This window comes from Gasterosteus aculeatus, chromosome 20 (genome assembly GCF_964276395.1).
Source record: "Gasterosteus aculeatus chromosome 20, fGasAcu3.hap1.1, whole genome shotgun sequence".
In the NCBI taxonomy this organism is placed as follows: Eukaryota; Metazoa; Chordata; class Actinopteri; order Perciformes; family Gasterosteidae; genus Gasterosteus; species Gasterosteus aculeatus.
The window spans coordinates 8,811,763-8,826,581 of NC_135707.1; the positions used below are offsets into that span (position 1 = coordinate 8,811,763).

At 45.1% G+C, this 14,819-nt stretch overlaps 2 protein-coding genes across 5 annotated transcripts; one reads left to right on the forward strand and one right to left on the reverse strand.

The window, feature by feature from the left end:
• Positions 1-747: 747 nt before the first annotated feature.
• rabac1 (Rab acceptor 1 (prenylated)) lies at positions 748-3,986 on the reverse strand. Its single transcript, XM_040165847.2, has 6 exons — positions 3,863-3,986; positions 2,901-3,036; positions 2,588-2,800; positions 2,250-2,347; positions 1,891-1,992; positions 748-1,661 (listed from the first exon to the last, which is right to left on the reverse strand). Exons 2-6 carry the CDS (start codon positions 3,020-3,022, stop codon positions 1,573-1,575), a joined length of 624 nt encoding a protein of 207 aa, XP_040021781.1. The 5' UTR covers positions 3,023-3,036; positions 3,863-3,986; the 3' UTR covers positions 748-1,572.
• A 181-nt stretch (positions 3,987-4,167) lies between these two features.
• dedd1 (death effector domain-containing 1) lies at positions 4,168-14,612 on the forward strand. 4 transcript variants are annotated; one of them, XM_040165814.2, is made up of 7 exons: positions 4,168-4,342; positions 4,678-4,764; positions 4,847-4,873; positions 5,076-5,590; positions 5,721-5,846; positions 6,078-6,221; positions 12,636-14,612. In XM_040165814.2, exons 4-7 carry the CDS (start codon positions 5,116-5,118, stop codon positions 13,022-13,024), a joined length of 1,134 nt encoding a protein of 377 aa, XP_040021748.1. In that variant the 5' UTR covers positions 4,168-4,342; positions 4,678-4,764; positions 4,847-4,873; positions 5,076-5,115; the 3' UTR covers positions 13,025-14,612. The 4 variants fall into 4 exon arrangements, with proteins under 4 accessions (XP_040021748.1, XP_040021745.1, XP_040021747.1 ...); XM_040165813.2 differs by having other exon boundaries at positions 4,225-4,354; XM_040165811.2 differs by having other exon boundaries at positions 4,211-4,342; positions 4,678-4,873.
• The last annotated feature ends 207 nt before the right edge of the window (positions 14,613-14,819 follow it).

The following is a 14,819-nucleotide window of genomic DNA, read 5'->3' on the forward strand; positions in this document are numbered from 1 at the left end:
ATGATTGCTAAGCTACTTTCTTAAGGTGACATAACCGCATGGAGGTATTGTTATTCCCAAGGGAACAGATTGTAGCTGTAGGGTCATCTATTTTAAATTAGCTTCTTATTACACACCAAGTAGACAAATACAATAAGAGCAACAATGAACCGCTTTGTGAGCGGTACGGGTGCCACATCCTTCGGTCACCGGGTCTCTTTGAGGGACCAACACAAAGACCTTCTGGACCCGATCTACCTCTATGCAGCCTCTCCTGTTCATACGCGCACCCCCACTTTCTGACATTCCCACCGACAAACACACTCACACCCTCCCTAATTTCCCCAGTGTGTCTGCAGTGAGCTCACCGCAGTGCGACTCTCCTCGCTCGCCCCCCCCCCCCCCCCCCCTGTATAATAGAATATCGATCGCTCGCCTTTGCCGCAGTGTGTAAGCGAGAGTGTGTGGAAGAGTGTGTGACTGGGGCCCTGCAAGGTCATCGCCATGGCAACCTGAGCACAGGGTCCTCTTGCTGAGCTGTCACAGAGCACAGGGGTCATGAAAAGCAGGGGGGGGGGGGTGTCTGCAATAGGGAGTTAGTGTGTGCTGCAGTGGTTGGTGTGCTAGTGGGGTTGGGAAGTGTCTCCACTGTGGATTCAAAACCACCCAGAATAATGAGAAATGTACAGATCGGGGGCCACTGAGTCCACTGCAGCTACAAACCACCTGAATTAAAGCGCTGCATGGTGTCTAAGCGGACATCAAATCTTTACATAACGATTTTATTGCACTTCCAGAATTTAAATTAAACCCAATTTACATCAAAATTTAAACACATGAATACAAAATGGAAGAAAGATTTCAGGTTTACAGAGTAACGTTCTGATCTGAATATTGTGAGCAGGTCTGACAAGTATGCATCAAACACCAAAAGACACCAAAGCACCATGTTATCCCCAATACAAAAAATAATTACTACGCACTGACCTTTAAAGATATCAACCGAAACAGGTGAGTAACTTTGTACCCTTTTAAGTAAAACATTTAGTTTTCCTTGTGCATGATCACCATAAAGCTTTAAATGGCACTTATTCTTTGCAAAATTTGTCTTATTTTCTTAGCAGTTCATAATTGCAGACAATGCATTTACTATATAAACAATCTATACATAAGAAATGAGTCATCTTGTCTGAGACTTTGGATCCAGAAACTACTTTGGAGACATCCAGCAGCAGAGATCAGTACGTTTAAAGATATGTCAGTTTATATGAGACGCTGCAGGGAGTAAAAGGCGATTTGTCACTAACCAGAGGCATCCAAGGCGTAACATATGTAGATAAAAGGCATATAATCTTACTTATTCAAAATGTATAATTTGTGTATATTGAAGGTATAGTGTATGAATGAGTCTGTAACAATAACTACTTTAGAGGCAAGACAAGGTGCATTCTAATACAGCAAATACAAGACACACGCATAGCTAAGGAACAGATCTAGGAGCAGTTCTTCCTCAACCCACATGGCCATGATAGAAGTGGGGTAAAAGTGAGTACTGATAGTTGGCCAGCAAACGCTGGGGCTTCAGTCTGCCCTTCATACAGGCTCCATGAAGAGCTCTTCCATATCAGATGTCTCGAGCTCCCGGAACGCAGCGTGAGAGCCAATCACAAACAGCGTCGCTCCTAGCAGGAGGCGGGACAAATGGAAAAGGAGATTGTGAACAAAAAACAATAAGAAAGAAGGTTTTCTTTTAGACAGAAAATGTCCACTTGTCAACCAATTGTTTGAACAGTTTTAGATATGTGTGCATGTGTTGTTTTTTTAAATACCCATCATTTGTCTGATGTCGAGATCTGTCAAATGACAATTTATCAAAACAAAATGATAAAATAAAAAAAAAACTAATCCTACCTAGAACCCAAAAGACTGCAGCTCCAGCTCCGGCCAGCCAGAACACAGGTAGAGAAACGGCTCCGGCCAGACTCATCTGGTGAGGCACTGTCAGCTCCTTGCCTGGTTTGACAAGGAAATTGCAGTTCGACGCCCTTGATAAAATATATGCTAGCCATACACACGTGTTTTATTCATCCTTCAATAAAATTACGTTTATTTGCCTCACAAAAAATCCTAGAGACAAAAGAAGTTGTTTCAAACATTTGACCTTGTACAAACACAACGGTTCATAATAGAATTCAACACCAGGTATTTAAAGAGTACACTATATTTGAGAGGTACACAATGATAATGAATTGTAAGGCAGCTTTACTCACCCAGGACAACCAGTTTGGACTCCTGGGACTTGAGGTGAATTATGTAGAAGGCACCAGCAAACACCGCCAAGGCAATCAGTAGCATGGGAGAGCTGATACTGAGAGGAAGAAATAACAACAGAACAATCAATTTGGTTTTACCAACTGCAGCGGTTCCACTTTCAACGTTTTAATAATCGTATTTGTTTGAAATATTTTGTTCCCTCTTCTAATAAACCGAGTGGAAAAACTCCCCCAAGAACGATTCAAAGTGTATTGGTGCGGACTTTGTGGGCAGCAGGAAGAGAAAATACTCCGGCTTTCAAGCAAACACAAATGTTTCTCTTTGTTGGCCTCACATGCAGTAGAGGATAAGACCCATGAAGATGAAGGTGTAGTTGCTGTTGAACGTGTCCACGTTTTTCACCACCCGCTGGCACAACTCTCCAAAGTTGCGGGGTTTTGAAAACTTGCGTTGGTCCACAAAGCTGGCCCACGGTCGGATGGACACCCGACGCCTGTCAATCCACTCTTTAGCCGTACTGACTGAGAGGCCTTTGGGGAGCCAGAGCCTAGGAAAGAAGTGTTGAAAAATGACGAGAGTGTAAGTATGCCGTTATATATCACTTGAGGGATTATTTCATATGATTGGTCTGCCTTGCAGGTCCTCACCGCGCCAAGATCCCAGCTCCCCCTGCACCAGTTGGATGAGCATCCTCAGCGCTGAACAGATCTCCAGCCTTACTGTCCATATCTACGAGACAGTTCTCCCCTGCTGGCGCTCCAGATGGCATCTACAGAGTGGCTGCTGCAAGGCAATATGAAAAAACTAAATTAATACGATTTCATTAGTGTTTATTGTCCAAAAGTCATTTCCCAATCTAGATCCTTTAAAAACAAGATGAGCACTACTGCTGACACCCGTACGGCATTATTCAGATCACGTACAAATCAGATATAAACTCATCAACTACGGTCATTTTAAAAATGGACGATAATAGCTCCAAACGGGTGAAGAGATGATTGCTTAATAAGTTGAAATCTGTATTGATGAGTTATTTAATCTCCGTTTGGTGAAGTTGCAATTGTTAGTAAAGTAACAAATTGAGTGCCACAATATTTCAGAGGAAAAGTACAAATCGGACACTAAATCTAACAACAACAAACTAAATTAGCAAGTGTGAATAGTTTGTTTAAAGCGGCAGTTGTACGGAACGCCACATCCGTGCCGAATAACAACTAAGGTAGTTAACTTAAGTTTAGTTACAGTGTTGGACGTCACTAACTAGGTGGAAGACTGTTGTCATCAAAGGGTTTGGCCACTGCCACGTCGCTACACAAAGCACACAATAAGAATGAAAGACAATTTAATTATTCCTCTATGAAGTAACTTGGACAGTTATTAAAACTTCATACAATGTAACTTATAGCTTAAAAAACGGTGAGTGTTTAAGACAAATGGGAAGGTTGCGTTGAGAAGAGCACAGCTAGCATTCTCTGCTAACATTTCCACCCGCACAGGACCGGTGGTCACGTGGTTCACGTCGCGTGACGTTTTCACACGAATACAGAAACCGACCTGTTTGAACGTGGAAACTCCGTAATCGTGAAACCTCTTAAACTCGCATACTCACGGCAGGACTTCGGTAGGAGCGATCCGAACCTTTTGTTGTGTGTGGTTTACGGATGTGATGTGGATATTATTTCACTTCCTGCTGTCTACACGTGAAACATCGCCACCTAGTGACCGCAGCAGGGACTTCCGTTCCCTTTTGGGGGGAGGGGGATGGAAATATGTTCGATGGACCGTTTGTATTCATTTCATATGCGTTAATGGAAACTAATATGTGGCACAGCTGTGACAATACAATCAATTCAGCAGAATTGAGATCGGCTGAGTTTTTTTCAGTGGCGCTGCTAACGAGCAGCTAGCGAACGAATCTGACCGCAGATCAATGCAGTGAAAACGTGATCTGACGTCATCTACCAGACGGAGAGCTGTGATTGGTCAGTCTCTCTGTGTTATTGTGCTACTGTCAGTTCTGCACGGTGCTGTGGGAGTTGTCGGGCCGACCAACCTCAATCGACCCCATATAGCTCTAATAAGGATGAGCGTGAGTTTGAAGGTGTATTGTAGTCTTTCAATCTTGCTTTCAGATGCATTGTGCGCGTGTATACCCGTTTGTATGGACGTTGTCATATCCGATTAGGGCCCGTCGTGTGTAGCTAACGTTAGCTAACAAAGTTTCTAGCCAGGAAGTAACGTTAATATCGGCTGATATAACGGTTCATTTCTTAACGTTTCTTCGGATAGTGAACGTGAACACCTTTTGCATGTATTTTTTATATGTGAATAAACCAGGTGTATTTATTTAGCATTTGGTAATTTAGCTAAACAATTCCTTGAAGGGATTTTTTTTTTCTTTTTGCTTATGTTGTTTTTCCACAGAGCGACGTGATGACGTAACGCAAGGTGGTAATTTGCTCCGACGCTCGTTGCTGCCCGAAGAAACGCCGAGTCCCCCTGACTGCTTTAGTAAGACTTTCTTCGAAACGACGACGACAACAACAACAAAGCACATTCACATCTGACTTAAATTTTCATTGCATGTTCCAAGACGGCGTCGAGCTGACCTCGAAAACAGGTAGGACCGTTGTGTCTCCCACTAAAACAGCGTGCATGGCGCTGACATGTTGCTTTAAGCTTGCAAAGAGCAGACGGCTGACATGTATATATACACACACACACACCTTTCTGAACTCTACAGTTGGAGAAATCAAGTGTTACCTGTCAAATGACCTTTTTCTTTGTGTGTCTGTTTTTTGTTTTTTTTGTTTCCTGAAAAGTTTGACACAGGCGGGGAAGTGAGGGGCTGTAGGCAGACCCATGGCTGCCGTGCATCACCCGGGGTGCCCCCTCAGGGACTCGCTTTACTGGGATGAAACCGAATGTGTAAACTACTACGGGATGTTGTCTCTCCACGAGGTCTATGAAGTAGTTGGTTGTCAGCTGACAGAAACTGACGTCGAAGTGTTGTCATTCCTCCTGGATGAAACGTGTCCCGCAACACACCCTCTCGACCCAGCAGATTGGACAGTGAAGCCCTGCGGAGGCGATCCAGGTGACTCGGGTGTTGCCCCGAGTACCGAGCTTCTAAAGGCCTGGAGGCGGTTAAAACCTCGGGGCTCCCAGCATCCCTTAGCGCCCTCGTACAAGCCCAAGAGTGGCCTCGAGCTGTTGTTGGAGCTGGACAGGCGGGGATACCTCAGTGATGGCAACCTGGAGCCACTATTGCAACTACTCCGAGTGCTCACTCGCCATGACTTGCTGCCTTTAGTGTCCCACAAGAAAAGGAGGACAGGTGAGGATGAAAGACGTGGGCTCGTTATCAGGTTTGAGCCTCTCTCTACCGAGAACGTGACAAAAATAGCCGCATTCCTGTCCTAATAATCACCGCCTGTTCATTACTAACACATGTTTCTGTTTTTCAGTATCTCCAGACAGAATTAGACAGAGGCACAGAATAGACCGCCAGTTGGCGTGCCCTTCTGGTATGCAGCACAGCTACAGACAGGCGGAAATGCCTCTTCCATATTTCGCGCAGCAGTTGAGAACTGGTATGTGCATTGTAGAATGTTATTTAGGCTACAGTGTTTGCTGTTTTTAATCAGGACAGAGTGGCCAAAGCAGCAAGTAGCATTCCTTACAGCAAGTAACATTTCGAACTTGATCTTGAAGCCAGTACCTGTTTTTTTTTGGTGATGAGACACTGGCATCCTTTCTGATGTGGAGGTGATGTTTGTTCGCCATCCGAATAGCGCCAACTAATTCCATGCATGTTCTATCAGGGATCTACCCTCCTCTGCCTGGGCCACCTGGGAGGAAGAGGAGGAAGAAGAGGGGAAACGGCTGGAGCCGTAAGCCCAGGAAAACAAGCCGACCGGGCCCGCCTCCGCCTCCGCCTCCACCTCCACCCCACAAAGCCTTCTGCAGTAAGTGAACCTCCTTCATTTGTCACCTGTCTCCTTTTTTAGCTTTTTTTTTCTCTTAGCTTCATCCTGCCGTTTTCCCTTCCAGATCAATTAACGCCACATAAACGCCACCGTTTTGTCTCTTTTAATTCTGATGTTGTTTGTCTACGCTGAACCTCAGCTTGAGTTGAGGAGTTTTTTACCATTTCTTTCTTTTTTTTTACTTCAAAAGAACAACACCAAACTCTATAATCCACTTGGCCTTAGATGCCGGCTAGCTTGTTATCGGCCATACTAACATAATATCTGGTGTCTGGCATTAAAAAGTCAACACCGTGTTCACCGTCAACACAGAGAGTCCAGAGCTTTGTCTGATTCCCAACTTCAGATCAAATACATTCCCAACAAAAGAAATCGCTTGATTAAACTTTTCACTTGACGTGTCTTTTCACTCTCAAACGGTTCCACTTGGTATTTTCTTTGCCACACTCTACACTTCCCTCCTTAACTGTCCCCATTAAACAACATCAGAAGGGGGGAGTTTGTCGTCCTCTGCATTTCTCCATTCTTACATCCTTTCTTTAACCCCATTGGCTCATTTTCTGCTGCTGCTCTTGAGTTTGTCCAGTCGCTACTACATGCAACCCGTGTTTGGCTTTCTCGCTGAGCTTTGATACAAAGTTGGTCCCGAGACTACTGTCAAACCTCCCATTTACTCCTGAAAGAGTAATCTTTTGTGTAGTCGTTGGAAACGATCTAACCCTTCTGGAAGGCTTCACCATGTACTCCATTCTCAATGTCCTTTCCCCGTTTCAACTATTGCCTGCCTTGTAAACCAACCAATGCTCGAACTCTCTCAACACAATACGATTCAGATAAAACTGACATCAGTTGCCTTTGTGTGACGTTTCGCCTAAGTCATGTTCATGCAGGCCTTCTCAAACAATTGCCTCGAACTCGAAGAAATGCATACTAGAGCAAAGGGCCGATGACTCTGTAAACCCACCACGGTGAGCGCGGCCGCCGTTAGCTGTGCGTGATGTGCCTGTGTGACGATGAACATGTTGCTGTCTTGACTCCACATTTGATTCCACCAGGTTGTCTCAGGATTGTGACTCAGGTCGAGTAACCTAAGACTCAATGGATCATGGAAACAGAGGGGGAGAGACTGAGGAACAAAACAAAACAAAAAAGTCCGTGCCTCCTCTCGGTCCGTAGACACTGCGGTGTGCGCGATCGTCTCAGTCGTGCGCTCGCTCACGAGTCTGGGCCGATGCCTAAAAGGTAAAAGAGGCTCTCCCGCCCTTGTTACAACAGGGGAGGGTGCTGCCAATTTGCTCTTTATGCGTGTGGTTCATGATCAAGCTGCTCCCTACCCCATTCCCCCCCATCCCCCATCCCCCCTCAGGCATCCTAATGCAATCATCCTGTAATGTTTAGTGTTGTGCACTGTGGATGATTCCTGATCTATTTCTGACAAGGGTTGTTGGTGTCAGTGTCTCACAGAAACAGGCGGTCCTCAGCAGTAAGCCGTAGATATTCTGTTCCCCTGACGTCTTCTGCTCATTTCCCAATGAAAATCTGGAGACGGCGCCAAAGTTCATTGAATCTCACTAAAACCACAATAACGGCAACATATGTAGTTAAAGTCCTGTGTTAAATTCCCTGGTTTTCTATACGCATATGAGAACTTGACACAATTTCACAAACATGTCCGACTGATCCAGTGTCTTGGCCGGGCGGTTTATCGACGTCTTAGTTTCAGTTAACAAAATGAACACTGATATTATGATATTATTGTTACAGTGTTCTTCAATATTGATAAGTTATCTTGAATGTGATGTATGTTCTGATTTAACTTCATTGTTTGGGTCTTTGTGCGGGGGAATAAATTAATACTTTTAGAGTAATTCAAAGCAATAAAGTCCAGTTAATATCCCGCAAAAACAAACTAAAAATATGTTGGACATGTTTGTGAAAGTGACACTTTTCTGCCTCTGGTGGGAAACCTTTTTCGGGCCATCTTTTCGCTCTCAGACCTTCGCCTTCGCAGGTGGCTGTAAGCATCCGCCTTAAGATTCGATCAACTCAATTAATTTGGGCTAACGAACTTCATGCCAGCTCTGGAGTATCGAGTTCAGAGACAAATGCTTATTTTTGCACGGATACCTTCATGAGGACCGGCCCCCTATTCCATTCCAGAGAATCTAAAATGCCTGCCAACAGACAATAACCCAACGGTGTTCTGCTGAAGGAAGCTTCTGCTGCGTCTTACCTCTGCGCCCCGTGTGAGCTCTGGGTGTGCGATTTGTCGAAGAGGAGCAGAGCTAGTCGCCGGCCCTTTTGCTTTTTAACACTCCTCAAATACTCTTTTCTTGTCATGAATCATCTCTCGGATCATTTTCAGTGAAGTGTGTCTCTATTACATTCAGACCTCTGCTGTTCCAAAATGCCCGTAAGGTGTTTGTGCCCCTCAGCTCAGGGGTGGGCTTGTCCTGTCTAAATGGGGTGCTTGAGGAAAGGCTCTTACTAGGTGTAAATGGACACATTCGATTAATGTGCTGGTTGGAGCTTTAATAATGGGTTGGTGAAGGTGAAGGTGAGGGGGGATCGGTCAAGGCAAGAGTGGTCCCAAGCATCCCACTTAGACAATGCCATGTGATATTGTAGAGCTACAGTAAAGCTGAGCTGATTAACTTGTCAGTACCAACTATCGCCCCGACCCGGACCTCATTACATCTAAGAGTAGTGAGTGCTGTGCCATGTCTGCTTGATGTTGAAACGAACGACCCAGTCGACAGATGTCCAACCCACTTGTGCTTGTCTCTTTCTCTCCTTTTCTCTCCTTTCTCTGTGTTCACAGTTCTAAACAGACCAACCTGTGTCTCAGGAAAACAGTATCCTTACACAAACTCAGAAGGAGAGAACGAGCTCTAAAGGGGTCAAACCACGCAAAATGGTACAGAGTCACTTTTGTCCACGGGGAGAAGAGGGACAGCTCTGTCTCTCAGTGCTCCCCTAACGCTCCACTCTCTTGGTCAGTCGTTCAGCAGAGAAACGGATCGATAAAGAGTTGAAGCTCTCCGTGCCAAGTGACTCCTCGTAAATGGGTACTTAAACTTTTTTTTTTTTTTTTTCTTTCTTTTTTTTTTTGGTGGTGCTGAGATGGAGGAAGGCGGACTGGCTCGTTGTTTAAAGTGAGAAAATGAAAGCTGTGCCTCCTAATGTCCTGTCTAAGTGGATGTCTCTGTGTCTGATGAAGCGTGAAGTGCTCTGTAACCCTAACAAAATGACTATCATGGTGTTCCTGTGGTTTTAAATGGCCTTCTCCTCAGTGCCGCCATCTCCACCTCCATCCTGCCCGCTATGAAACGGGGACGCAGAAATGGGGGGGGGCATCCATAAATACAGTCATTAAGGGGCGGTTGTTTGTCACAGCCACAGCCTCCGTACACTCTAATGACCCAAAAGGTGGAACTGTAAACTTAATATTTCGCAGAGTCATCACTGATGATCTGTAAAGGGCTGAAGGAGTTCATTGTCATAGTAGATAAATCATAATATTTCTTCACATGTCTGCTGATTTGTCAACATTCTACCACGTATGTTGTACCGCAACATTTTGGTTTGCAAGAATTGGACCACAATGTAAGCATTTGTGACGCCGATTAACAGATCAAGGCTTTGTGAAAGCTAAAACAAATTTAGCCAAAACTAAATTCATACATTGTAACACTGAGAAATTGATCTTAGTCGCAGACTCCAGCATTCAGTTTAATCTCTAACACTGACGGGTTCTGCTGCAGCGACGCTGCACCTTCTCACCTGATTGTGGGGTTAGTTTATTTCTGTTGGTCAGAGAGATTAAACACGTCTTGTCCTTGTTTTTTCTTTTTAATGCTCATTTTTCTGCGACCACCCTACAGTTGTTTGCTCAGTGTTTCATCTCACGGTTTTTATGAACCTCTCGGGGGAAATTTTCAACAAGTTGTTTTACCAACGTTCATTACTGAAGTACAAGATACTGTCAGCAGATTACCATACATTTCATGATTGATTGTACTGCATAGAAGGTTATTGTTGCTTTACCTCTCTTCTGTACCCTTCCCCTGACTGAATACGCAAGCGCCACCGTTTTCTTTTCAATGTTTGTCTTAAGACTTGTTGGCTGTTAGCTGTCGAGTGTTAATCAATGTTGTCAAACAATAAAAGGGGAATGAATACTCAGTACAGGCACTTTACGGTCTCCAAGGACACGTCTTGATCTGTGGTATGACAACATAACGTGCTTGTATCTATGTGTTGTCAATTGATCAACCCTGAACAAAGGTTATTACAGATTAATATAAGTACTTAAAGACAGGGTTTAATCATTTGTCATGTAACAATCTTATGTACTATTCCTGTAAACTCTATGAACATTTCTTCTTGCCTTTTTGTATGAGGTAATGTCAATTTAATGGTCTTCCTTACCACCACCCCCCCCCCCCTGCATGTTTTAAACCGTTCCCAAACCCCATCGATTAAGCGTCCCCTTTGATCCAGTCGTCTGTTTTTATAGTAATCTAATTACAGCCTAATGAAGCTCCAATGCAAATGCCAATGTTTGCTCACCGCTGTCCTAGAAATGTTAAAACGTGCAAAATCAATGCCTTAATTCAACATTTGCATTTCTAATGTTGACATTTTCCGAACTTCATCCCTCTGGAGTGTTTGTGCCATTCCCCGTAGCCCCAGACAAAATATAAATGGAGAGGGGGTGAACGTGATGTTCCAGTCGGATCATTTATCAGTGGGGTCTTCAGTACTTTACCAGGTACAGATGAGTAAAATGACAGACTACGGTCATTGTCTGCCCACATGAGCTTTCCCTTTCCCCGCCAGCGTGCCTCTTAAATACGTTTGGAGGGATACTACACCCACAAAATGACCATTTGTACCATGCATCAATTACCCCCCCCCTCTCCCAACCAAGGGCCTTTTCAAAGGACAGTGTGTAGGGTTTGACTGATCAGACTGCAACCACCTGAATACCCCTTCGCTCTCATGAGCGTGTGCGCTGGCACGTTTTTCGCACTCTTGTGTAACGAGCGGATCCGAGGATCACGGCAGCCTTCAAATAACGTAAAGGCGCAAAACGCTGCGGATAAAGCCGTCGTTTGGTCTGTCCGTTCTGTGAAAGGTCTCACAAAATGATTCTTGGGTCCAGGTACCTATAAACTGAATGAAATGCAAACACGGGTATGAATATTTCATTAAAGTTTCTGCATTTAGATCCCCTGAAATGCTACACACTGGCCCTTTTTAGTCCATTTCCTGGAGGTTTGGGTTTTTCATACCAAGAGATGCAAATGTGGCTTTGAAACTGCTTGAAGAAATGCTCCCACACACCTTTGCCGTGGATGACGATGTTGAAATGGATGGTAGTCGATGCTGTTTACCTTTTTCAAAGGGGTTCGAGTGGGAGGGATGGATTTTTGTTTACAGCAAAAGTCATCAGCCGCTGGTTTCCACTGGAAGCTCTGGACTAATGACATGGGGGACGACCTCCGCGGTTCTCTTACTCAGTACAGTATGTATGCATCCTCTGATCTTTCTCGCTGCGCTGTTGCATGACCACCAATCCTGTTACTGCGGAACTCAGGCAGCTATCTGTCCACCGCAATGAAGGTGTTGATAGGAATGAATCGGACAGATTTTAGACTCCGGACTGGAACAGAAAGGCCTCCGGGTGCTTGACACTGCTAAGTTGCCCTCACCGCTGCCGCCACGATGTTCCCAGTTAAATCTCCATACATTAATTTGACACTGATTTGTATACGCAGGATGTCACACAGAAAATTCTCCCGCCTCAGTTTCTTTTGATCTCAGGCAGCCATCTATTTATCAGCTGACATGGATTTTCATATAGAAAGAAAAGAGACTACGCTACTTGTTCAGCCGCAGAGTATTTCTCTCACTGCTCCAAAGTACCAGAACGTTTCCAAACCTGCTGTAGAAGTATTTGGCACAAAGATGCTCACAGTCTGGTTGTTCCAGCTCAAGGGCCTGACAGAAATTACAGTGTTTTTCCCTACAGCGCCATTACATCTGCACTTGTCAGAAAGAAAGTATTTGATTGTACGATTTCTGGTCCAGTTTGCATTAATTAATGTGGTAAATCTGTGCTCTTGAAGCACTTTTTTTTTTACCTGCTTCATGTAATTCACCATAAACCGTTAATAATTTGTCCTGTCTGTTTTTCTTCCCTTTTTGTTTTCCTTTCATGACCCGTCCCCCTCTGCCTGGTTCTGTATGTGGGCCTGTCCACTATTACTCCTCATTTTCTCTCTTTTCTCACCATATCTGTGCCCGTCCCTCCTCTTCTTCTTCTCCTTATTTCCCACCTCAACTCTCAAACCCCCTTATTGTTCCACCGCTTACCTCCCTTATCAGAAATCCGCCTGCGCGTCCGGGCAGAATACCTGGAGCACGATTCGGCCCTCCGTCAGGGCGTCTCATCGGACAAGCGGCAGCCCCTGGAGCGCCAGTTTGAGTTGTTCAGCAAAGCCAACTCGCTGCTGCGGGCCAGGGACCTGGGTTCCATCGTCTGCGACATCAACTTCACGGAGCTGGAGAACCTGGAGGCCTTCTGGGGCGACTACCTGAGCGGCGCCCTGCTGGAGGCCCTGAAGGGAGTCTTCATCACCGACTCCCTGAGGATGGCGGCCGGATCGGAGGGCGTCCGCCTGCTGATCAGCGTGGACCAGGATGACTACGAGGAGGGCCGGATGCTGCTGAGAGCGAGGAGAATGTTGCCGTCTAGTCATCGTTGGCGCACATAGACTCACTGGGCTGTGTAGGCGGATCGGAATCTTTGCGGTGCGCTGCATTGTCCTCTGTAGAAAGGAATAGCCGGGGTCACGATGAAGGTTATCCGTACAGGGCGAATTTAGAAGGCCGCCTCCTGTAGTTGCAATGCATGTAATAATCACTAGATGGCAGCTTTCACCATTGGTTGTTTGCGTTCGCAGCCGGCCTTACGTTTTCAGAATTGTCTGTAGTTAAAAAATTACCTTTTTTTTTGCGAAAGGAAAGTGAATAATAACTGATTAATGTGCTTTCCCTTGGGATTCATGCACAGGTGCTACTGTGTAGAACACCAGGAGGAAACGGGATGTACCAAGATTTTTCTTCTTAGTCTCAGTGAGAACAGGAGCAAGCAAGCCTGTGCCAAAATAAATGGTAAGCCCCTCATAACATTATTAATCTTCGATAAGTACAGTTAACTGATCACTGAACAACTGCGGTGTTGACACTTCCACCTTGAGTACAATATACAGACGCAGACGTGCATGCGTACACAGATTAAAAAGGCTGCAATCACAACTAGCCAGCAAGCATTTGTCAACCTTTTTTTCAAATTTCTGCATGGATTGTGGTCATTCAGATTCTAAGACGGCTCTTGAAACTCAAAATGCCAGCGGCAAACTAAACATCGCTGATGGTTTGGTTGTTTTTTATTATTTTGTTTGAACTTGAGAAATATTGACAATATAATCTGGCACTTCTTCTTTCTAAATACACATTTAATGCCAAGGAAAGTTTCTGATCTTTAAAAATGTGCGACAGAACTGAGGGCAGCTGGAGAAGTGGACTTCTCTCTGTACAGATTGAACTTTGACCAAATTTCGGAGAGCCTACCCTGCGCATGTACACCCTCCCCCCCCAAAAAAACCCCAAACGCTGTGTTTCTCAGCACCGCGTGCCACGATAACCCGGCTTGTGATTGGCGTTGGGATGCGACCGTTGCCAGTAGATGACAGCAGTGATTAGGGCCTGGCCTCAGCAGACCGTGGAAGATTCATCATCCCCAGCCTGTCAACAGCAGCCCGAATAATACAACGGTGGCTTGCGTCCAGGCTTCAGCGAGTACCTCTCTCGTCAAGTAAAGCACAGGACAGTGCGTCGGTCAATAGAAGTGATGTTGGGGAGATCAAAATCAAAAGTGCACATCCCAGCTCCGCTCAGCCCTGCTATGTAGGCCCAGCAGAGGGGCTCACGGACAGCTGTCCACTCACCCTGCTGGAACTAATGCCTGGACTTCACTCATAGGGGACGATCAATAGGGCCCCTCCTGTAAGTCCCCCCCCCCCCCCCCATCCCCCATCCCCCCGACACAGGCACGATTTAAGCAGGCAGACTTGCTACTGTCTGAAGTGTAGGGCTCCCCGAAGGGACGGGCACAGGGAGCCATGTGTTATTATTATTATTATTATTAGTAGGGTTGTATTATTATTCCTACAAGGAAAAAAATAACTAATTCAGGAGTGTTTTTGTTAAAGAAATTCTTTTGGTATGCCAAATGTTTGTGAAAATCTTTATACACAAGATATTATTTGTGGTGAATAATAAAGGTTTGTTGTCCTTAAAGAGGTTTTTTGCACATGGACCATTATTGTATCAATAACTAAAACATCCTTGTGTGCTTTCAACAATTAACATAATTCTTTCTCATTTTGTTAGTGTGTTTATTTTTGTTGTTTTTTATTCTTCCCGGTCCTACACCCTCCGTACCTCTGTGTCCTTTTCCTGCCCCCAAATAGTCTGAAGAGGTCGTATCCGATGCAGCTCACGGTG